Source organism: Dasypus novemcinctus, chromosome 19, assembly GCF_030445035.2.
Source record: "Dasypus novemcinctus isolate mDasNov1 chromosome 19, mDasNov1.1.hap2, whole genome shotgun sequence".
NCBI classification, from domain to species: Eukaryota; Metazoa; Chordata; class Mammalia; order Cingulata; family Dasypodidae; genus Dasypus; species Dasypus novemcinctus.
Window position 1 is genome coordinate 52,047,575 of NC_080691.1, and position 24,621 is coordinate 52,072,195.

General features: G+C 45.1%; 1 protein-coding gene across 1 annotated transcript in view; it reads left to right on the top strand.

The window, feature by feature from the left end:
- The first annotated feature begins 327 nt into the window (after positions 1–327).
- Positions 328–24,621, top strand: part of CDC45 (cell division cycle 45) — a 41,714-nt gene continuing 17,420 nt past the window's right edge. Inside the window, exons 1-8 of the mRNA XM_058281821.2 lie at positions 328–549; positions 688–747; positions 1,366–1,458; positions 2,540–2,677; positions 4,392–4,532; positions 19,735–19,790; positions 21,814–21,862; positions 23,013–23,074. Coding sequence (XP_058137804.1) covers positions 499–549; positions 688–747; positions 1,366–1,458; positions 2,540–2,677; positions 4,392–4,532; positions 19,735–19,790; positions 21,814–21,862; positions 23,013–23,074 — 650 coding nt within the window. The 5' untranslated portion in view covers positions 328–498. The remainder of the gene's footprint in view (positions 550–687; positions 748–1,365; positions 1,459–2,539; positions 2,678–4,391; positions 4,533–19,734; positions 19,791–21,813; positions 21,863–23,012; positions 23,075–24,621) is intronic.

A 24,621-nucleotide genomic window follows, 5' to 3' on the forward strand; every position in this document is an offset into this window, starting at 1 on the left:
GAAACTTCCGGCCTTTGGTTCAGACATGGAGAAATTGGGCGGAAGTAAAGCTGCACATCCGCCTTCGAACTTCGGTGAGAGCCTATTGAAAACGTAAACTAATACTCCCGTTTGACTTATAACTAAATTTACTTTATGGCGAGATGGCTTCTTTGTCTTGGACTACCCAGTGGGAGGAAGTATGCTTCTTTTCCCACAGTAAAGATGGCCACCGATCGTCGGACGTCTGGGTAAAAGGGTGTCGGGTTGAAGGTAGCAATCATATTTACGTCATGCCAGGTTAGACGTCCCTTCGGGGGCGGGCCGGGATGCTCCGGCACGAAAGACGAAGCGCTAGTTCTCGCCCAATCAGGAAAGAGGTAGGGCTGGGAACTGAGTAGCCATTGGTTGGCGACCCGTGGGCAAATCCGAATGGTCCCGTTTTGGCGGGAGTCTTGACCGACGCTGGATCTCTCTTGTATCCCCAGTGCGAGTGCCGGGTGCCTGGCCGTCGTGGCCATGTTCGTGTCTGATTTCCGCAAGGAGTTTTACGAACTGGTCCAGAATCAGGTAAGCCCCACTCCGGGTACCCCGGCCGATGCCTTGTCTGGGACCAGGGATGAGAGGGAGAGGCCATAGGTGGGCGGGAGGACGGAAGGAACCGGAGCTCGGGTCGCTGCGCTCAGCCCGCCCGCTCTTCTCCGACAGAGGGTCCTTCTCTTCGTGGCCTCGGACGTGGACGCGCTTTGCGCCTGCAAGATCCTTCAGGTGAGCCTCGCGTAACCTGACAGGGCGAGCTGGGGTCGGGAGGCACAGGGTGGGATGGGGAGCAGGGTGAGGGGTGAAGGCGCAGGCCGGAGTGTGGCTGGAACAGCGACAGCTGAAGGCTGGGGAGGGGAACTCTGAGAGAGTAAAGACTTGCAGTAAGTAACCTCTCGAGTGTGGGCTTTGAGAGACCGGAATCTGTGACAACTGAGGCATAGTAGTGTATCATAAGTGATACTGGAAACTTCAGGGGCCGTGGGTCTCTTAGGCAAGCTGTTCAGTTCTGTTTTAAACATGGGACATTTTCATCGAGCTTTGGTCAGGGCCTTGGGTCAGGAACTTCTCAGGAGACCTGGAAGTAAGATGACCTTTCCCCACAGTGTTTCACTTTGGTAATTTTCAAACATTCAACAAAGTTGGCAGAATGGCACAGTGAACAAAGTTGGCAAAATGGTACCATGAAAAATGGTACCAACCTTGCTTTATCACAGATCACCTGATACTCTTAACCCATCTTTTTTTTTCATGGGTAGTGGGGTGGTAGTGGTGGTAGAATAAACTTCAAGGTATAAATTGCAGATATCCTAAATAAGGTAGGCTTTGAAAATGCTTTTTCTCCAGGCCTTGTTCCAGTGTGACCACGTGCAATATACGCTGGTCCCAGTTTCTGGGTGGCAAGAACTTGAAACTGCATTTCTTGAGCATAAAGAACAGGTATGAAAGATATATTTGAATAATTAGGTTTTGTTACTTAGTTGCAACTTTTTCTCACTTAGAATCCTTTCTAATTCAACAAGTTGAATGTTTGTTTAAGTATTAAACATATTAGGTAATATTGAAAAGTTTGCACACTGGTGCCTTACCCTCAAGTTATGGAGGCAAAATTGATATTTTAAAAAAGAAAATTAGGAAAAGATAGTGAATACAGACATTCCTTAACTTTGAGTGTGAGTTGCAGAAATTTCATTGTAAGATGCATAAAATTTAGCATTAGTTTTTAATGTGGCTTAATTGAAACTTTCTTAGAGTCTGGTTATTTTATGTTATCTCTCCAAAGAAAACATATCTCAGGTTCCAACTTGGAATCTAGGAATGTGTATTCTCCCTTTGTAATTTAAAGAGCAGAGGCCATGATTCCTCACACCTCTGTATCTTGGCCCCCACAGGGAGGGGCTCGGGTGTAGAGGAGGGTTCCTTGTGTCTTTGGCCATATCTAGGACTATTCTGGCAGAGCTCAGTTCTGGCCTGGAGCTCCTCTTGTCATGAAAGGGACCTGTGCCAGTTTGTATTTTTAAGGGAAGGATTTCCTATAGTAATAGGGTATAATAAAGAACTGAACTTAATATTTAGGTGCTTCAAAAGTATGGATTTCTCAGGCTTTGCTGAAAAACTAAACCCCTACAGTACAAGGAGAAGCAGTGCAACGCAGCACCTATGATCTGGAGAGTTGCGTGCTTGAAGTCTTTATCCACTCCTCATTAACTGCTTATGCCTATGCTCAAGAGTCAGACTCTCTGAGCCTCAGTGTACTCCTCGACGAAGGAGGGACAACCATAGGGCCTACCCCATAGTGTAGGTGTGGAGATGAAATGAAGGAAGATAAGAAAGCGCTCGCCAGAGGCTGGCCATTGCCATTCTTGGAACCCTCACAATCAGGGCCTTGCCTTGGACCCTAAACCCATGTAGTGTTGGGGGTTCCTTGGTTCTCTACAGAAGGATTTCAAGGCCTAGTTCAGTGAAGGCAAAGGGAACTCCTTGATGAGTTTGCATTACAGTGTCTCTGTCCCTTTTTCAGTTCCGTTATTTTATCCTCATAAACTGTGGAGCTAATGTAGACCTATTGGATATTCTGCAACCCGAGGAAGATACCATATTCTTTGTGTGTGACACCCATAGACCAGTCAACGTCGTGAACGTGTACAACGATACCCAGGTAAACCAGCCTTGGGGGCTGTCTTAGTTTGCCAGGGCTATTATGACAAATATCACACACTGGTAGCTTAAAGAATGGGTATCATGGTCTCATGGTTTTAGAGACTGGAAGTTGAAGATCAAGGTTTCAACAGAGCTGTGTTTTCCCAGAGCCTGTAGTAATGTGGCACTGGCTTGCTGCAGTCCTTGGTGTTCCTTGGCTTGCAACTCTGCCTCATCACAGGGTTTCTCCTTATGGCTTCTACTTTTGCTTAGCCTTCTCTCTGTCTGGATTTCCTCTCCTTCTGAAGACTTCAGGCTTACAGATTAAGGCCCATTGAATAAATTTGACCTCATCTAAGAAGGATCTTCAAATATTCTGTTTGAATCTGCTAGGCTGCCAAAATGCAATATACAGTAATGAGTTGGCTTTTACAAAGGGAATTTATGAGCTCACATGTTTACAGTGCTAAGACCATGAAAATGTCCAAATGAGGTCGTCATCACGACAATGCTTTCTCCCCAAAGATGGCCTGCCAGCATTCCTGGACTCCTCTGTTACGTGGCAAGGCACATGCCAGTGTCTGCTGGTCTCTTGCTTCTCTACCAGGTTTTGTTGCTTCAGCTTCTTGCTTCCATAGCTTTCTCTCTCTCCATATTCATCCCAATTATTAAGGACTCGGGTAAGAGGATTAAGACCCACCCTGGGCCGTGCCTTAACTGAAGTAACCTAATCGAAAGGCCCTACTAACAATAGGTTTACACTCACAGGAATGGATTAGAACATACTTTCCATACTTTAAGAACATACTTTTCTGGAATACATAAAGCCTCAAACCATCACAGATCCTATTCACATACGGTTCATACCTTAATTGATAATACATCTTCAAAGGTCCTATTTACGAATGGGTTCACACCATCAGGCCTGGGGGTTAGTGCCTTTTGTCGGGGATCAGCAGTGCCTCCCGGTACTCTCCCATCATCCTGTCTCTGCCTTTGTACGGCAAGTACAGTGTCCCACTTGGTTTTCTTGGCACATCTGTCTCCTCTATGGAAATGTAAATAACCTGAGGACAAGGACCTGGTCTTTCCCACCTTTGATGAGATACTTGGCAACTGCCCCTTGTGGGGGCTCAGAATGTGTTTGTGAAAATCACTGGACCTGGGGATCAGAGGGGCCATAACTCATACTGTGACTGCCCTCATTTCATATCAGGCGGTCTTAGATATGTCTACCCTGTAAATGGGGCTTTTAGTATATTCATACAGTTGTATATCCAATACCCTATTCAACTTCAGAGAATTTTCATTACCCCAGAAAGAAACTCCATACTGCTTAGCCAGCAACCCCCAGAAATTTTCATCATTTCTGCATACAGTGTAGGGCAACTCCAGCACCACTGAATGGAAATGATAACAAAAGGAGATGCCAGAGAAATCTGAAACTCTCCCAAGTAGGTGGCCATTTGTGAGTATAGATAGTTTATGAGTCACCTAAGAAATGGTGAGATTCCGCAGGAGACAAATGTGCTTTCTGCCAAAGAGAGAGGAGAAACTGATGGCCTTTTTTTTTTTTACACTTTAAAAATAATTTATTGACACATATTATTCATACAGGAACATATATAAACCGTAAGAGTATAGTAAAAGTGAACTTACAAAACAAGCATGTATAACATCATACAGGGCTCCCATATGTCACCTGTGACTGATGCCTTTTGTTTTCATCTTAGATCAAACTACTCATTAAACAAGATGATGACCTTGAAGTTCCTGCCTATGATGACATCTTCAGGGATGACGAGGAAGAAGAGCACTCAGAAAATGAAAGTGATGGATCAGAGCCTGCTGACAAGCGCACACGGTTAGAAGAGGTATGTTTGGGCTCCCCTGGCGATCTTGAGAGGTCAGCCCCAGAGCCTGCCTGGGGCCTTATGGTAACTCAGAGGCAGGGGGTGCAGTGGGTGTGGGTCTGGGCTCTGCTACTACTTGACTGGGCTATCTCTATGTGAGCAGGTTACTAAACCTCTCTGAGCCACACCTTCCTTTCTGCACAGTAGTGTCCTGTATTTATCGAGGTTCTCTGGGGAAAAAGAGCAGAAAGGAGATAGCTGTAAATATGAGGTTTCATAAAGTTGTCTCACTCAACTGTGGAGATATATGAGTCCATAGTCCACAGGGTAGGCCACAAGGTGGGAACTCTGATGAAGGTCTTTGATGATTTCCCCAGGAGAAACCAGCTGGCTGAAGTAGAGATTAAAAAACTCTCTGTTCTGTTGCTAAAATCCTCACTTCTCCTTTTAAAGCCTCCTACTGATTGCATGAGACATCTCTCATTGCTGAAGGCAATCTCCTCAGTTGATTGTATATATCAGCCATAGATGCAGTCAACTCACTGATGATTTTAAGTGCACAAAATGTCCTCCCAGTAACAATTACGCCAGTGCTTGCTTAATCAAACCACTAGGCACCATTATCTGGCCAAGTTGGCACATGAACCCAACCATTACAGGTTCCATCAGATGAAATGAAGCTAGGGAACCTCAGCTCTGGGCCTAGATAGTAAACATTTCTTAAAAAGTGATATTTTAGGGGAGTGGATATAGCTCAAGTGGTTGAGCGCCTGCTTCCCACATATGAGGTCCAGGATTCGATCCCCAGGACCTCCTGAAAACAAATAAAAAACAACTGTCATTGGGGAACGGATGTGGATCAGTGGGTAAGTGCCTGCTTCTCAGGTATGAGGTCCTGGGTTCAAACCCTGGTACCTCCTAAAAAAGAAAAAACAAAATAGTGATGCTTCAGAGAAATGACAGATGACACAAGCCATTCCTTCCCTCTTCTATTCCCCTTGGGATGTGCTGGCGAAACAGTACCCATAGAGGAATGATGTGGACCTGTGACCTCAGGTAGGCTCAGTCCCCAGTGGTCACTGAAGCATGTGGTCCCTCAAGGGAAGCATCTCATGTGCACAACATGGGCCTGGGGTCCAGTCTGCCGAGGGGCCTGCCCAACCCTGGCAGCCACTGGTAGATATGGAATTACAGGCAGGAGGAGATTATTCCTTAGAAAGCAGAAGGCAGTGTTGTCTTTTAGTGTCCAGCGTTGCTGTTGAAGAAGCCACATGTTTTTCAGGCCTCCAATCCCTGCTATCCAACCCGATTTTGCCTCTGAGATGTTATAGCATCTTCTCTTCATCCTTGGCCTGACATATCTCAATAAGGGCCTTGACAGAGCTCTTTAACCCATTTTTTTGGGACATTCAGGTCACTTTCCATTCAGAAGGTTTGTCCTCCAAAGCTAGGAATTATCTCATATTGTTTCTTTGATTTCTTCTCCTTTGCTTACCCCTTTTATAAGAGCTTCTATTAGTCTGACATGGATCTCCTGGGCTGATTCCTAAATTTTCCTTTCTTTTATCCAGCTCTTTACCTTTTAGTTCTACTTTCTGATGGAATTTGAACTTTTGGTCTTTATCTTCTAAGCTTTGATTCCCAAGAGCTCTGTTTTGTTGTCCGAATCATCTTTTTTTTTGTGGCATTCTCTTACTGCTGATGAGCTGCTTTTTCACTGGAACCCAGTTACTGGGATTTTCCCTGGAAACGTTCATGCTCTGCAGATAAGACTCTTCGGATTCTCCTATCTGACTAATAAATAGTATTTATCTAGCACCTACCACATGCCAAGTACCAGTCAGGCTCTAGGGATACAAGGGGTCAGCAAAGTCTTACATTCGCCAAGCATACTTGCCAGTGAGGAGACAGATAACGAATGTGTCCATGAGTATGATCAAAGAATGGCTGCAGGAGGAGATAAGCATTATGAGGAAAAACAAAGCAGGAAGGAGCATGACAGGGAATGAGGTGCTGATTCATATAAGTGACCAGGGGCACTCCACCGAAAGACCGGAGTGAGGAGGGGAAGGAGTCTAGAGGATTGTGAGGAAGAATGTCCTAGACAAAGGATTGGCACAGGTGGAGGCTCCAAGGTGGGAAACCAAGTCGGCAAGTGTGAGAAACAGCCTCAGGGCCTGGGAGTCAGAATAGCAGGTAGGACTTGTCCATTGGGCAGAGCACATCTGGGTGGCCAGTGGGGCATTTGTGAAATGGGGTCATCCTGGTGATGGCAGAGGGCAGTGTGGGGACGTGGCCCTGGAGACACAGCAGCTAGAGGTGGAAGAACCAGGCACAGTCCCTCTCACAGCCCAGGAAAGGAGGATTTGTAGGAGAATGTAGCCAGTGGTGGAGGAGGAACAGGTGGACATGAACTGACCAGTAGGTTTGGCAACCTAGAGAAGGTCCGTGGTCTTGATGAGACATAAGAACATGTTAGAGCTTCCATTCACATGTTTAACACATTTGTTTAGAATCTGGTTTTTTAAACGCTTTGTATGATATCCATGATTATATAACATGCATGATTTTTGCCATCCTTTTTTTTCTTGATATACTCCCCCCAGCCCCTGATAATCTCTAAGCAACTTTTTCTCTCTGCAGATTTGCTATTTCTAGACCTCTCTTATAAATGGCATCATACAATATTTGTCCTTATGTGTCTTGCTTATTTCATTGAGCAGAATGTTTTCCAGATGCTTCCATGTTACAGCATCTCAGAACTTCTTACAGTTGAATAGCATTCCATTGTGTCTACTCCATTTCATTTATTTGTTGGTAAACACTTCAGTTGTTAAAACTGTTTGGCTGTTATGAAAAATGCTGCTATGAACGCTGGTTCACAAGTACCTGTTTGAGACCCTGTTTCACTTTCTTTGGATATGTACCTAGAAGTGGAATTGCCGGGTCATTGTGGTAATTCTATATTTAACTTTTTGAGGAACCACAATAGGCTTTCCACAGTGGCTGTACCATTTTACATTCCCACCAGCAAGCACTAGAGTTCCAGTTTCTCCACGTCCTCACCAACTCTTGTTTTCCATTCTTTTCATGGTAGCCATTCCTGTAGGTATAAAGTAGTATAAAGGATGGTATAGTGAACATCTATTATCGTCCATCTAGATTCAACAGGTGTTCACATTTTACCGTATTTGAATTATTTCTATGCTGTTATGTGTGTGTGAAAGAGCTGGATCATTTCAGAATAAGTGGCAGAAACCATGATACTCTCCTCTAAGTTTTTTTTTTTTAAGATTTATTTTTATTTATTTCTCTCCCCTTCTCCCCCCACCCTTGTTGTCTGTTCTCTGTGTCTAGTTTGCTGTGTCTTCTTTGTCTGCTTCTGTTGTCAGCGGCACGGGAATCTGTGTTTCTTTTTTTGTTGCGTCATCTTGTTGTGTCAGCTCTCCGTGTGTGCGGCACCATTCCTGGGCAGGCTGCACTTTCTTTCGCGCTGGGCGGCTCTCTTTACGGGGCACACTCCTTGCACGTGGGGCTCCCCTACGCACGGGACACCCCTGCATGGCAGGGCACTCCTTGCGCGCATCAGCACTGTGCATGGGCCAGCTCCACACGGGTCAAGAAGGCCCAGGGTTTGAACTGCGGACCTCCCATGTGGTAGACGGATGCCCTAACCCCTGGGCCAAGTCCGCCACCTCTAAATTCTTCAATATGCATCTTCTAAGAATATTCTCCCTCATAAGTACATTATCATATTTAAGAAATTAATAATCCCCTAATATCACCTAATACTCAGTCCATATTCAAATTCAAATTTCTTTGTCTCTAAAATATAATTTGCAGTTACTTTTATTTGTAAACGAGGATCCAGTCAAAGTTGATGGTTTGTTTAGTTATTTCTCTTCATTGTCTTTAACTTGGAACAATACCACCACCTCCTTGTTTTTGTTTTGTTTTGTTTTGAATGACATTGGTATCCAAGCTAGTTTTCTTGTCTCTGTTATTTATTTCCCCATGGAATGATTTAACTTGCTTCTCTCTCTCCTTGTGTTTGTAAGTAAGATCTAGATGCTTGATTTTAATTAGGTTAAGTATTTTTGAGAAGACTTTCACATGTATTATTAAATATAATGTATATAATATACCAATGTATATTAGAGGTATATGCTCAAAAATATTTTTATTTATGGGGTGCACACTCAAAAAATATTTGGAGACAACAAGCAACAAGCTGTACAAAGAGACCAGAGAAGGGAACACAGGGTCAAGAAAGATCTGTGGGGAAACGGACTTTGGCCCAGTGGTTAGGGCATCCGTCTACCATATGGGAGGTCCGCGGTTCAAACCCCGGGCCTTCTTGACCCATGTGGAGCTGGCCATGCGCAGTGCTGATGCGCGCAAGGAGTGCCGTGCCACGCAAGGGTGTCCCCCGCGTGGGGGAACCCCACGTGCAAGGAGTGCACCCGTGAGGAAAGCCGCCCAGTGTGAAAAGAAAGAGCAGCCTGCCCAGGAATGGTGCCACCCACACTTCCCGTGCCGCTGACGACAACAGAAGCGGACAAAGAAACAAGACGCAGCAAATAGACACCAAGAACAGACAACCAGGGGAGGGGGGGGGAAATTAAATAAATAAATAAATCTTTAAAAAAAAAAAGAAAGATCTGTGTTTGTTTGCTCGTTTATTTGTTTTAAAGATGGGACTTTAGAGCTGGACCTCACCAAAAGATGAGATTCCTCCATAAAATAAGCATAATTACACTGCATCTACAGGTGTTATTTATCCCAAGTCAGGTCACCTATTTTCAAATCAGATCTGCCACTACTAGCTATGTGACTTTAGGCAAGTTACCTAACCTCTCTGTTCCTCTGTGAAATGAGGATAATTGTTGTACTTATCTGTTTTGTTTTCTATTGGTGCTTAACAAATAACCCCCAGTTTTAAAACAGCCATTTTATTATGCTCATGGATTCTGTGGGTCCATGTGGGAATGCCTTCTTTCTGGTTCAAGATGTCTGGGGCCTCAGCTGGGGTGCTTCAAGCCTAGGGCTGCAGACGTATGTGCTTTGCAAGGGGCCTCTGCATTTGACTTCCTTGCAAGCGTTCCAACCAGCAGGCCAGCCACTGTGTGGCCCTTGTGACCCAGCCCCAGAGTCCCACAGCCAAGAGGAAAGGGGGATGACTCCACCTTATACTGTGGAAAGGGCCAGAGAACTCAGGGGCCAGGAGGTTTTGTTAATTAACTTTATTGAGATATAATCTCTACACAATAAAATTCACCAGAGGGACAATTTGATGAGAATGGACAAATGTATAAAGTCAGGTGACCACCACCACATCATAATAGAAAACAGTCCCATCACCCTCAAAAAGTTCCCTCATTGGGACCATGGCTTCATTTATTTATTTTTATGAAGCTTTTTATTTTGAGATAATCTGAGGTAACTGTAGATCCACCTGCAGGTTTTCTTTTTCCTAATAGACTATTTTTTTAAACAGTGTTAGATTTATAGAAAAACTGAGAATTTAGCAAAGAGAGCTCCCATGTATCTTGCAAGAGTAGTTTCTCCTATTATTAAATCTTACATTAGTGTGGTACATCTGTAGTTTTAAGAAATGTTACAGAGTGATCCCTTCTATGACTGTGCCCAGTTTTCCCCAACATCTTACAAAGCTGTCGTTCAATATCACATCCAGGATATTGACATTGATAAAGTCAAAATACAGAAGTTCCCTTCACCACAAGGAGCCCTCCTGTTGCCCTTTTATAGCCACCCTTAACTCCCTTCTGCCCCCACCCCCTCCTTAGCCCCTGGCAAGCACTATTCTCTAATTCTATAATTTTGTCATTTAGAAAATGTTGTAGAAAGGGGATCAGACACTATGTGACCTTCTGGGACTGGTTTTTCTCAACCAGCTTAATTCCCCTGAGATTTATCCACGTTGTGACGTGTATCATCAGTTCATTCCTTTCTGTTGCTAAATGGTATTCCACAGAGTGGATATGCCACCATTTGTTTAACCATTCGCCTATTGAAAGACCTATGAGTTGCTTGCACTTTCTGGCTATTACAAGTAGAGCTGCTATGAATGTTTGTACACAGGTTTCTGTGTGAATATAAGTCTTTGTTTCTCCAGAATAAATACCCAGAAGGGCACGTGCTGAATTGTATGCTAGTTGCATGTTTCACTTTTTAAGAAACTGCCAAACTATTTTCCAGAGGGCCTGTACCCATTTTGCATTCCTACCAGCAAGGCAGGAGTGATCCAATTTCTCTGTATCCTTTCCAGCATTTGGTAATATGTCGCCATTCTGATAGCTGTATAGTTACATCTCATTGGATTTTAATTTTTCTAATGGCTAACAATGTGCTTGTTTGCTGTCTGTTTATCCTCTTTGGTAAAATGTCACTTCTGGTCATTTGCCCAATTTCTAATTGGTTTGTTTGGGGTTTTTTACTAAGTTTTGAGAGTTCTTTTTTATATTCAAGATACTAGTCCTTTGTCAGATGTGTTTTGCAAATGTTTTCTCCTACTCTGTAGCTTGTCTTTTAATTGTCTTAACAGAGTCTTTTGCAGAGAAAATGTTTATAATTTTGATGAAGTCCAATTTATCAATTTTTCCCTTTGTTGGATTGTACTTTTGGTGTCAAGATTAAAAACTCTCGGGAAACGGACTTTGGCCCAGTGGTTAGGGCGTCCGTCTACCATATGGGAGGTCCGCGGTTCAAACCCCGGGCCTCCTTGACCCGTGTGGAGCTGGCCATGTGCAGTGCTGATGCGCGCAAGGAGTGCCGTGCCACGCAAGGGTGTCCCCCGCGTGGGGTAGCCCCACGCGCAAGGAGTGCGCCCGTGAGGAGAGCCGCCCAGCGTGAAAAGAAAGAGCAGCCTGCCCAGGAATGGCGCCGCCCACACTTCCGGAGCCGCTGACGACAACAGAAGCGGGTGCCGCTGATGACAACAGAAGCGGACAAAGAAACAAGACGCAGCAAACAGACACCAAGAACAGACAACCAGGGGAGGGGGGGAAATTAAATAAAATAAATAAATCTTAAAAACAAACAAACAAAAAAAACAAACTCTGTGTCTAGCCCTAAATCCTGAAGATTTTATCCTATGTTTTTTGGTTTGTTTGGTTTTTGGATTTTTTTTTTTTGAAGTATCCTATGTTTTTACTAAAAGTTTTATAGTTTTACATTTTAAGTCTGTGATCCATTTTGAGTTAATTTTTGTATGAGGTGTGAGATTTAAGTCAAGGTTCATTTATTTGCTCTGAGACCAGAGTCAGAAGTGGCTTTATAAGGGACCTCCCTGAGCCTTCAGGCAGGAAGTCCCCAGAAAAGAGGGCTTCATGTAAGGGTTCAAGGGAACAACCTTTTGCTAAAGTGGGTATAACTGAACACAGATCCAATCAGCCATCTCAGTGGAAGTCAGGATTGGAAATGCAGTATCCAGAAAGTATCCAGGGCAAATTTTTGTCTGATGGTTTGGACCCCTTGCAACTGCATGCAGCGCCCACAGTGTTTTTGCAAAATTTGTATGAGCAGAACCACTGCCAGCCTAGACTAAAAGGGACAAAGAAGGGAAGAATTGAAGGAAGAATGACTTCAAGGGCAGAACTATGGAAGCAATGGTTTGGTATGAAAAGATTGCCTCAGGCCAAAAAAAGCTGGCCCACCCATGTGTGTGGAAAGGGTGGATCCCCCCTGAGCCAGGAGGGAGCCAGCCACCTGCCCCAGCAAACGGAGGGGGGTAGACCTTGCACCCCTTTGTTCAGGAAAAGTGCTGCCGCACCAAAGCTTGGGGATGGTGGAGCCTATACCCCAATGTTTGGGGAGAGCATGACCACTGCATAAATACTTAGAATGGGTAGGACTGCTACTCAACCAGGACTGAAGGACAAAAAATCAAGCCACAGATGGCTTTAGACCTTGAGATGTAATGGAATTTGCCCTGCTGGGTTTCAGCCTTGTTTGGGACTTGTGTCCCCTGTTTTCTTTCTGGTTTCTCCCTTCTGGAATGGAATGTTTATCCTATGCCTGTCCCCCCTTTGTGTACTGGAAGCAAATGACTTGTTGGCATGTGGAAAGAATACGTCTTTTGGGGGCAGACTGTTGGGGATTAAATCGTGTCCCCAAAAAAGGCATGTTCTGGTCCCAATCTCTGGTTCTGTGGGTATGAACCCATTTTTAAGTAAGACCTTTGAACATGTTATTAGCTTAAGGTGTGCTCAAACTGAGTGAGGGTGAGCCTTAATCCCATGTGGCTGAAGTTCTTATTACAAGCAAAGGAAATTGGACACAGAAGGAAGCAATGGGAAACAGCCAAAAGCTGAAAGTCAATGGAACCCAGAAGAGAAAGGAGAAGACACCACTATCTGCATTGCCATGTGATGGATAAACCATGGACCAAAGATTGCTAGTAGCCAGCCCTAGAATGCCAATCTTCAGGGAGAAAGCAGTGCTTTGCTGATGCCTTAGTGTTGGATTTCTCCTAGCCTCAAAATGATGAGCCAATAAATTCCCATTCTGTAAGCCAACTTGTTGCCGCCTTTCTCCACCCCTCCTCCCCTTCCAGCCCCGCCGTCCTTCCCGCCAGTCCCGCCCATATTGCCAGCCCACAATCTGCCCTCTTCCCCAGTAACTGCTTACCTCAGGTCTATCCATCAGCTTCAGCCTGTCCACAGCCGCCCCTTAGCCAACCCTCCCTTCATCACGCCCCTCCCTCTACCCAACCCTATATAGCTAAGTGTACTTCCGTAATAAAGCAGACCTGTTCTTGCGCTCAAGCGGTCTCCGTGGTTTTTCCCCAACCGCGCGTCCCCCACGCCTGGAGAACCGGTGCTCCCTCTTGGGGCACCCCCCGCCGGCTGATCGGCAGGAGCAAGCCCCCCCGACTCTTGGGCCTGAGCGAGGACGAAACCCTCACGCTCAGCTACACCAACTCATTGTACAGTATTTGTTTAGCAGCTCTAGAGCTAAAACAGTCATTTGTATAATGGATTGTATAAATTGTTGAATTGTGTTTGCTAATATTTTGTTTAAGGATTTTTGCATCTGTTCATGAAGAATATTGGTCAGTAGTTTTCTTTTTTGTTCTGTCTTTGTCTGATTTTGGTATCAGAGTAATACTATCTTCATAAAATGAATTGGAAGATGTTCCTTCCTCTTTATTATTTACCTCCTTCTGCTTGCTTTGGTTTATTTGCTCTTTTTTGTTTCTTGTCATGGGAGCATAGATTACTGATATGAGATTTTCTCTCTTCTAATGTATCCACTTATTGCTATAAATTTCCTTCACAACAGTGCTTTAGTTATATCCCACAAATTTTGACATGTTGCATTTTTATTTTGATTCCATTCATTGTATTTTAGTTCCCTTGAGACTTTTCTTTGGCTCACTGATTATTTAAAAGTGTGTTGTCTAGTTTCCAGGTGTTTGAAAATTTTCCCATTATCTTTCTTTTATTGAGTTTTAATTTGAATCCATTGTGGTCAGAAAACACACTCTGGGGAAGTGGACTTGGCCCCATGGATAGGGCGTCCATCAACCACATGGGAGGTCCGCGGTTCAAACCCCGGGCCTCCTTGACCCGTGTGGAGCTGGCCCATGCACAGTGCTGATGTGCGCAAGGAGTGCCCTGCCACGCAGGGGTGCCCCCCGCGTAGGGGAGCCTCCCGCGCAAAGAGTGCACCCCATAAAGGGAGAGCCGCTCAGCACGAAAGAAAGTTCAGCCTGCCCAGGAATGGCGCTGCACACACAGAGAACTGATGCAGCAAGATGACGCAACGAAAAAAAGAGACAGATTCCCGTGCCGCTGACAACAACAGAAGTGGACAAAGGAGAACACGCAGCAAATGGACCCAGAGAACAGACAACTGGGGGTGGGGAGGAGAGAAATAAATAAAAATAAATCTTGAAAAAAACAACACCACACACTCTGTATGATTTCAATTCTTTTAAATTCACTGAAGTTTATTTTATGGTTCAGGACATTGTGTATCTTGGTGTATGTTCTGTGGGCACTTCAAAAGAAGTTGTATTCTGCTCTTGTCGGGTGGAGTAGTCTATAAATGTTGATTAAATCCTGTTGATTGAGTGATGGTGTTATTGAATTCTTCCATCTCTTTGCTACTTTTCTGTTTAATTGTTCTTTCAATTTTCAAATGAGTGTTGAAGTCTCCAACAATAATTTTCCCTTTTGCTTTTGCTTCACATATTTTGCAGCTCTATTATTTGGTGCATACACATTTAGGATTGCTATGTCCTCTTTGTGGATATTTACATTATATAACATCCCTCTCTGTCTCTGGTTATTTTCTTTGCTCTGAAGTCTGTTTTATCTACTGTTAATATAGCCTCTCCTGCTTTCCTTTGATTAATATTTGCATGACAAATCTTTTTCCATCTCTTTTCTTTCAGCCTACTTATATTTTTCATATTCAAAGTGAGTTTCTTTTTTTTTTTCAAAGATTTACTTTTTATTTATTTATCTCCCCTTCCCCACCCCCCCCACCCCCAGTGGTCTGCTTTCTGTGAATCTGTGTTTCTTTTTGTTGCGTCATCTTGTTGCGTCAGCTCTCTGTGTATGCAGTGCCATTCTTGGGTAGGCTGCACTTTCTTTCGTGCTGGGCGGCTCTCCTTATGGGACACACTCCTTGTGCATGGGGCTCCCCTACGCGGGGGCACCTCTTCGTGACATAGCACTCCTTGCACACATCAGCACTGCACATAGGCCAGCTCCACACGGGTCAAGGAGGCCCAGGGTTTGAACCATGGACCTCCCTTGTGGTAGGTGGACGCCCTATCCATTGGGCCAAGTTCGCTTCCCCAAAGTGAGTTTCTTAAAGTCATCATATGGTTGGATGTTTTTGGTTGTTGTTGTTATATCCACTCTGCCAATCTCTGTTTTTTGATGGATGTACTTAGACTATTTATATTTATTGTTAGAGCTTAAGTTGCTATTTTACTCCCCCCCATAGCAGTTTGATATGGTTATGAATTCCAAAAATAGATATTGGATTCTGTTTGTAATCTGATCTGTACCTGGACATGATTGAGTTATGATTAGGGCTTTGATTGGGCCACCTCATTAGGACATTGAGGGAAGCGGACTTGGCCCAGTGGTTGGGGCGTCCGTCTGCCACGTGGGAGGTCCGCGGTTCAGGCCCCGGGCCTCCTTGACCCGTGTGGAGCTGGCCCATACGCGGTGCTGATGCGCGCGGGGAGTGCCCTGCCACGCAGGGGTGTCCCCCGCGTAGGGGAGCCCCACGCGCAAGGAGTGCGCCCGTGAGGAGAGCTGCCCGGGGCGAAGTGCAGCCTGCCGAGGAATGGCGCCACCCACACTTCCCGTGCCGCTGACGACAACAGAAGCGGACAAAGAAACAAGACGCAGCAAAATAGACACAGAACAGACAACCGGGGAAGGGGGGGATTTAAATAAATAAATAAATCTTTAAAAAAAAAAAAAAAAGGACATTGAGTCCCTGCTCCTTGGTGGGTGGGGACTCACAGATAAAAGATATGGTAAAGGACAGAGTTGGGGTTCTTAATGTTGAAGCTTTTAATGTTGGAGTTTGATGCTGAAGCTGGAGCCCCAGGGAGAGAGACAGAGCCGTTTGCCTGATAGTCTACAGCTAACCTTGTGGAGAGAGGCAAAGCCTGAAGAGCCTCTAGTTTACGGCTGACCTTGTAGAGAAAACAGAGGACCTGAACCCAGAGAGAACCAAAACCCTGGAAGGGAGGAACCCAGGAAGCCTGAACCCTCGCAGACATCATCTGCCATCGTGCTCCAACACGTGAAAATAGACTTTGGTGACGGAAGTAACTTATGCCTTATGGCCTTATATCTGTAAGTTCCTACCCCAAATAAATTCCCTTTATATAAACCAACAAATTTCTGGTATTTTGCATCAGCACCCCTTTGGCTGACTAATACACCTCTTTTTTTCCTTTTTCATTTCAGTTTTCTTTTTTCTCCCTTCCTGTGGGTTACTTAAACATTTAAGTATTTCCTCTACTTATATTTAGAACCACATTATATGGGGTTGTAATTTTTGTTTCAATCATTAAACATAATTATAAACTCAAGAGAAAAATGAAAACCTGTTATATTTACCTTATTTTTGCTTACTGTGGTCTTCCTTCCTGATAACCCAAAGTTTCTTCTCTTATCATTTCCTTTCTGTTTACAGAACTTCCTTTAACCATTCTTTCAAGGTAGATGTGCTGGCTACAGTTTATCTTAATTTTCTGAGAATGTCTTGATTTCCCCTCCATTCCTGAAAGAAATTTTCACTGGGCCTAGAATTCTGAGTTGACCATTCTTTTCTTTCAGAACTTGAAAAATACCGTACTCCTTCTTCCTTTCTTCCTTTCTTCCCTTCCCTTTCTTCCTTTCTTTCTTGTAGGTTTATAGAAAAATCATGCAGAAAATACAGAGTTCCTATACACCCAACCCCATTTTTTCTAATATTTTACGTTAGTGTGGTACCTTTGTTATAACTGATGAGAGAATATGATTATAATTGTACTTTTAATTATTGTCCATAGTTTACATTAGGGTTCCCTGTGTTGTACATCCTATGCCTTCTAAAAATTATTTTAGTAACATATATATCACTTAAAATTTCCCCTTTTAACCGCATTCAGATGTATAATTCAGTGGTGTTAATTACATTCATGATGTTGTGTTGCTATCACCATTGTACATTACCAAAACTTTCCATCAACTCAAATAGAAACTACAATTTAGGAATTAATTCCTTATTCCCAAACCCCTCTCTGGGTCCTGGTAACTTATATTCTAGATTCTAATTCTAGGAACTTACTTACTCAAATTATTTCATATCAGTGAGATCTATCATATTGTCCTTTTGTGTCTGGCTTATTTCACTCAATGGGATATCATCGGGGTTCATCTATTTTGTTGCATGTATCAGAATTTTGTTCCTTTTCACAGCTAAATAATATTCCATTGTTTATATATACCATCTTTTGTTTACCCATTCGTTAGTTGATAAGACATTTGAGTGACTTACATCTTTTGGCTGTTGTGAATAATGCCACTGTGAACATTGGTGTGCAAGTATGTGTTCAAGTCCCTGCTTTCAATTCTTTTGGGGATAGACCTAGAAATGGTGCCATTTCCCTCCGGTCTCCATAGTTTCGGATAAGAAATCTGCTGTCTTCAGCATTGTTTCCTCTCAAAGGTAAAGTGTCATTTTTCTTCCACTTTTTTCAAGATTTTTTTCTTTGTTTTTAATTTTCAGGAGTTTAATTGTGATGTGTCTTGGTGTGGCTCTCTTTGAATTTATTCTGTTTGGGGTTCATTCACCTTCTTGAATCTATAGGTTTATGTCTCTTGACAGATTTTCAGTCATTATTTCTTCATTTTCAGCCATTACTTCAATTACTTTTTCAACCCATCCTTCTCTCTCCTCTCCTTCCCAGACTCTGATGACACAAATGTTAGGTCTTTTGTACCAGTCCCACAGGTCCCTGTGTTTTTGTGGGTTTTTTAAGTCTATTTTCTTTATGTTTATCAAAGTGTGAATTTTTATTGTGCTATATTCTGGTCCACTGATTCTTTCTTTGTCCTCTTCATTCTGCCCTTGAGGCCATCCATTGAGCTTTCACTTTGTTTATTATCATTTTTTTATTCTAAAATTTCCTTTACATCTTTCCTTTCTTTGCTGAAACTGTTTCTTTGGTAAGTCCTTCTATATTCTCATTTATTTCAAGTGCATCCACAATTGCTCGTTGAAGCATTTTTTTATGATGGCTGCCTTAAATTCTTTATCAGGTCCTGCTAACATCTCTGCCTCATGGGGTTGGCTTCTACTGACTTTTGTTTTTTGTTGTTTGATTTTTCACTCAGTTTGAGAACTTCCTGGTTCGTGGTATGACAAGCGATTTTCAAATGAAACCCAAACTTTTTCGTTTTAATGTAACAAGACTCTAGCTGTTATTAAAACCTTCTGTTTTATCTTGCTTTCTTTGATACTCTTTTGGCAAAGGAAGGAAAAGTGGTGTGACCTCTATACGCTAGATGAATGTAAAAGTTCAAATTTTGTGCTTGGCCTCTTTTGACACCCATGGAGTTGGCCCTTCATCACCCCTGGGCAATGAAAGTCCTCGTCCCTACTTGGCTTACTCTAACTCCACCCAGGTGGGAGTGTTGGGGGCTGGTATAGCTTCACAGGTGTAAGAAACGAAGATTAGTTTAGTTTTCACATAAAGGAAGAAAATATTGATTAATGTAACCTGGCGGCCTACTGCCTCAGTCTCCCACTCCCGGGTTAAGCAGGAACAAAGGAAACCAGTTTAAGCCAGTCCTATAGAGAGTAAAAAAGATGCCCAAGAAAGAGCTAAGTCAATACCAGTTCAGCACTGAATTCCATTCCTTATTTGGCAAGGGGGAGCAGGTAAAAACTAAAATGATTGGAATGTGATGGGGGAAGTGGTTAATCACAAACTTTTGCTCAGGAAAGTTAGATTTTCTCGGATAGGCTGTAACTTCTGAAGTATCCAATTTATGGAGAAACAGAGGAAGGGCTTGCGTACTAGACTTAGGGGTATAAATTGTGTCATTTTTCTGTGTTCGGGGAGCCAGCCACGTTTTCTGGTTGTGCGCCCCTTCTTGCAAGATTGAGAATGAATTATTTTCTTCTCCACAATTGGGTGAGCCTTATTTTCTTCCAGAAGGAGATTTCTTTCTAACACAGGGGTGGAAATCTAGGCTCCCACTAGACCTTTGCTCATGGGATTTAATGGTAGGTATAGGAAAAAGATACATCTACTCCATCTTCCCAGAAGCAGGCATCTCAGGACCATGGATTTTTAAAACCGTCACACATGAGATGGTGCCTGCAAAATAAGAATAGCAGCTGGCACCTGGTAGACCACTTGAAACGTCAGCTCTTCTTAATTCCCAAGGCCAAGTTGTGGCTTATCTCAGCTCCTGCAGTGATGGGCAGCAGTGGAAAGCTCAGAGTCCAGCCTGTAGCAGATGCTTAGGAAACATTCTCTCCTTCCTTCCACGGCATGCACAATGCCAACAAGCCTGAAGGGGTTGTTCTCTGGGATCAGGCTGTGCTTGGGGATCAGGGTGACTCATGTTTCCCCTGTAGGGGGCCAGACCCAATGGCTTCTGCTGAAACTGGAACCTCCTTAGGCCTCCTGGCTTGTCTGCTCAGTATTTCCTTCTCTTTGTCCCTGTATCAGGAAATAGTGGAGCAAACCATGAAGAGGAGGCAGCGGCGAGAGTGGGAGGCCCGCAGGTGAGTCTGGGCAGCAGGCAGCACCCTGCAACAAGGAGCCACTCTCCTGTGGGCCTGCGGTGCCACCAATACCTGTGTTCCCAGGGGGCTGGGCAGCTTTCCCAGTTTAGGGTCACTCGTTTGGTTTTGGGGCCAGAACAGATAGCTCCAGGATTGAGCAGGTGGCCCCTGTGTCAGAGGGAAGCTGTTGATTGCCCTCTGCCCCCCAAAATGACAGGGCCAGCCCAAAGGGTTGCACAAACACGAGCCATCTGTTAGGGGCAGTGACCCCTGTCTCTTTATCTTTAGAAAGTATTCCAGATGTGGTTACTTGGATTCACAAAATCTTTATAAGGGAAATATGCCAACTGTGTAAAACTTTTCATAGAAAAGGATGAAAATGAAACAATTAAGTATAATTCCACTTCATATTGTTCACTATAAAATCAAAGAGCTTTAAAATAAAAGTACTGGGAAGGTTCTTCCTGCCTGAGGTGCCCTGGAACTGGGTCCTAGGGGAATTCCTTGCCTTCCAGAAAGGAAGGCTACACCCTCTTAAGCACCAAGGAGTCTAGCTCTCAAACCCACAGGCGACTCTTGTAGTTGTCACGTCCCAGTTCGCAAACATTAGCAAACATGATGGCCCATTTGCTGTTCATAACTTCTCCTTATAAGGATAGTGTGAAAACATTTCAGGAAGTGTAGGGGAAGATGTAAAAATAGCCCATAATTGCATTACCTAAGGGGAAGAGACTTTTGTGTTTGGATATCTCTTCCTGGGATATCCATCCCATGCATATTTTACATAATCACAGTGTGCATTATTTTGTATTTTTCCCACTTCCCATAATCATTTTATTGAGTTTCTGAATCACTGGCCAATTCTCTTTGTTTTGTTTTTGTTTTTATTTAAAGATTTATTTTTATTTATTTCTCTTCCCTTCTCGCCCGCCCCCAGAGTTGTCTGTTCTCTGTGTCCATTTTGCTGCATGTTCTTCTTTGTCCGCTTTCTGTTATTGTCAGCAGCATGGGAATCTGTGTTTCTTTCTTTTTTTTTTTTTTTTAAAGATTTATTTTATTTATTTAATTTCCCCCCCTCCCCTGGTTGTCTGTTCTTGGTGTCTATTTGCTGTGTCTTGTTTCTTTGTCCGCTTCTGTTGTCGTCAGCGGCACGGGAAGTGTGGGCGGCGCCATTCCTCGGCAGGCTGCTCTTTCTTTTCATGCTGGGCGGCTTTCCTCACGGGCGCACTCCTTGCGCGTGGGGCTCCCCCGCGCGGGGGACACCCTTGCGTGGCACGGCACTCCTTGCGCACATCAGCGCTGCGCATGGCCAGCTCCACATGGGTCAAGGAGGCCCGGGGTTTGAACCGCGGACCTCCCATATGGTAGACGGACGCCCTAACCACTGGGCCAAAGTCCATTTCCCTGTGTTTCTTTTTGTTGTGTCATCTTGTTGTGTCAGCTCTCCGTATATGTGGTCCCATTCTTGGGCAGGCTGCACTTTCTTTCACGCTGGGCGGCTCTCCTTACGGGCACACTCCTTGCTCATGGGGCTCCCCTACGCGGGGGCCACCCCTGCGTGGCAGGGCACTCCTTGCGCACATCAGCACTGTGCATGGGCCAGATCCACACAGGTCAAGGAGGCCCGGGGTTTGAACCGCAGACCTCCCATGTGGTAGGCGGACACCCTAACCACTGGGCCAAGTCCCCTTCTCAGCTCTCTTTGAACTGAATGTCACTGCCATTGTTTTTCCATTACAAATACGGCTGTGGCGAGTAACTGCAGACAGTGAGTTTTGTCTTGGAATAATTTCCTGGAAGCAGGATTCTGGGGTATGCCAGCTTTACCCGCCACTGGCAATTTGTGTCCCTCTCAGGTCACCTGCCCAGCATTGTAAGCTGACACTGCAAAACAGTCAACCAAAAACACAGTGCTATCACTGAGTTTACATTTCTTTGAATATTGTCGAGTTTTCACATTTTCCCTGGATGTTTTGTTTACCATCTTGCTTCCCATTGAACCCTTCCTTTTGTGTCATTACAGAAGAGAAATCCTCTTTGACTATGAACAGTATGAGTATTATGGGACCTCAGTAAGTATGACCATATGTTGTTTACTCTAAAGTCCTAACGCTTGGGTTCCCTGGCCTGAAATGTGTGGAGTCAGTATTGGGTTTAGGACCGTGAGAGCCTGGTTAGGCTTCCAGCTCCTCAACTTCCCACTGACTGACCTTGGGCAAATTACGTGGCCTAATGAGCCTTATAATCTGAAAAACAAAGAGAATAATCCTCTTTTCAAAAAGAATATGTTCCAAGAGTGGACAAGTCTGCACTCACCTGTGCGTGAAGAAAGCTTTAGATTTACAGTAGCAGAGCAGTGTGTATGTCTTACCAAGCAGAATGTAGAACAGAAAACCTACTGACTGTCGAGTCATATTCATGTCAGGCCTAGCTCAGTAACCCTAGAAAATAAATTTCCAATAAAACATCCTGTATTTAGCCTTTAACCCTGGGCCTTGAAATCTGAGCACCATACTTCTAGCATCCAGTTTTCAAGGTTCTGTTGTCCTTTGAATGACATCCCTATTCTCTCTCTGCTCAGCCCTGGCAAATGGGAAGTTCTAAGCAGTTTTGAGGGGAGCGAGGCAGGTGTTGGGTGTTCACACTCAGAGAAGGGGCAGGCAGTGGGTGCTTTCCTTCAGGTACGTGAACATTTCCCTTGAAAATCTTCCCCAGAAGGAAGCCCCCTGAGCCTGTAGCATCTTCTATTTCAGCACTGATCCCCCCTACCTTCTCCTACCAAAACCTAGATGCTTTGCTCACAGGGAGTGCAATGCTGCAGTCGAAGGACAGCCCTCTTAGAAAGACCCTCCTCGCAAGGGTCCTGAGACCCCTTCCCTTTGAACATCCCCATAACAGAAACCAAGACCCTGCCACCAGCCAACCAGCAAGCAAACTCAGGGACACAGGGCCAGGCAGACATGGGACCCATGTAGATCAGGCCCAGCGCCTCCTGCGGCAGGATGAAGTAGGCATATGTTCACAACTTTTTAATCATTAGAGGAGAGTATACAACTCACTTCACTTAGTCCAGACTCAGGTTCCCATATCTGGACAGACCCATAGTCTGCGGGGCGCTGGGGCACAGGGCCGACCTGTCTGGCCCCAGCTGCATGGCCATCTCCGGTGTCTGCCCCACACCAACAGCACTTCCTGGCCTCAGGCCTCTCTGCTTTCTTGCAGTCGGCCATAGTGATGTTCGACTTGGCTTGGAAGATGTCCAAGGACCTGAACGATATGCTGTGGTACGTAGCATCCCTCGTGGGTGAGGGGTGTGTGCTTGGGGTCTTGCTGCTTGGTCACTGGCTGTGAGAATAGAGCTCAGGAGACAGCCTCGAGGTGGTTTCCTTCCTGATTGTGTGGTTCCAGGAAACTCCAGACAAACTCAGGGGAGCATGGAGGGCCCCTGGCTGGGATGGAGTTTGGGGTTCGGGGCAAATCCCTCCTCGGCTTCCCGCCACCAGCCTTGCCACTCATTAAACTGGGACAGCAGATTGAGCATGAAGCTTTAACAAGGCATCTCTGTAACTGGCATATGGTAAAATCTGATACACACATAGCCTTCCTGCCCACCCCCTGGGCTAGATGTATAGGCCTGCGTGTCGGAGCCCTTGGCACACACAGATCAGGAAGCCATTTGCTGACCACTGCAAACAAGCTAATTTTGAGGCTAAATCTGCAGAGTTGTTCCAAGTGACATGTGCAGGTCCTTGCGTGGCCCTCCCCTCCACCTCCTATTCCATGGCCTCAGCCCTCCCCGGGTGTCCTGGTTTTTGTCTCTGCAAGAAAGCCATCTGGGCAGGCCAGGTGGGGTTGCTGCAGGCACTGAATCAGAGCCTTGGGCCAGCCAGGCCCAGCCAGCAGCCAAGGATCCTCCAGGTACAGCATGGGGTGGCTGCTGCGCTGGGCACGACTCAACTAGGGTGTGTGCTGTCGGGTATTCACTGTCATCACCTTGTTGTGAAGACAGCAGGCTGCCCAGCCCTCCCAGCTCTAGTCCTGGCTGTGCACCTGCCCTCTGCCCTCGCCACAATCCTGGGTGCTCCAAGCCGTCCTTGACACTGAAGTAATAATCCCCCACCCCAGGTCGAGCTCAGGGTCGAGCATCACAGGCCCCGCAGCCAGGCAAGAATGGAACCTGCAGCAGGGGCGTGGCCCCCCTGCTCCAAACTGTCAGTGCGCGTGGGCCTTTAGTGAGCACCTGCTGTGTGCTCACCGGTACTCGGCAGCTCTCACACTTCACTGGGGGCATCCGGATATACCCCTGTGAAATGACTTCGGAAGATGCCAGAAATAGCACAGGAGCAAAGACAAAAGGACACACGTACAAAACGCACACAGGGAAAGGTTGGAATACAGGGGTGCATCAGGGAAGATGATCCCGGTGGCGCTGAGGCAGTCCTTATAAGGCACGCTGCTGGGGGCGGTTGGTGGGAGTTTCCCCAAGAAGGCCTCCACCCAACGGCTGACCTGTCCCGCCTCTCTCTCGGCACGGAGGTGTCCTTTGCTTGATGTGCCATTTGGGGATGTGCTGTTCTCAGCCATGAGCTCCAGGAGGTGTTGAGTACCTGGAAGCCAACAGAAGCACACCTTGCTGTGGACTGATCGCGATCCTGGGGAAGTCGGGTCCCAGCCTGGGTCTCAGATAAGACGAACTTGAAGACAGTGGTGCCTGGGCTTCTTTTTTCTTCTTTTCTTTATTTTGCACATATAATAATTGAAAATATAAGCAATAATTAAAAAGAAAAAGAAAACACAGTTGAAGAAAAACATACATCATTTCTCAATTAAA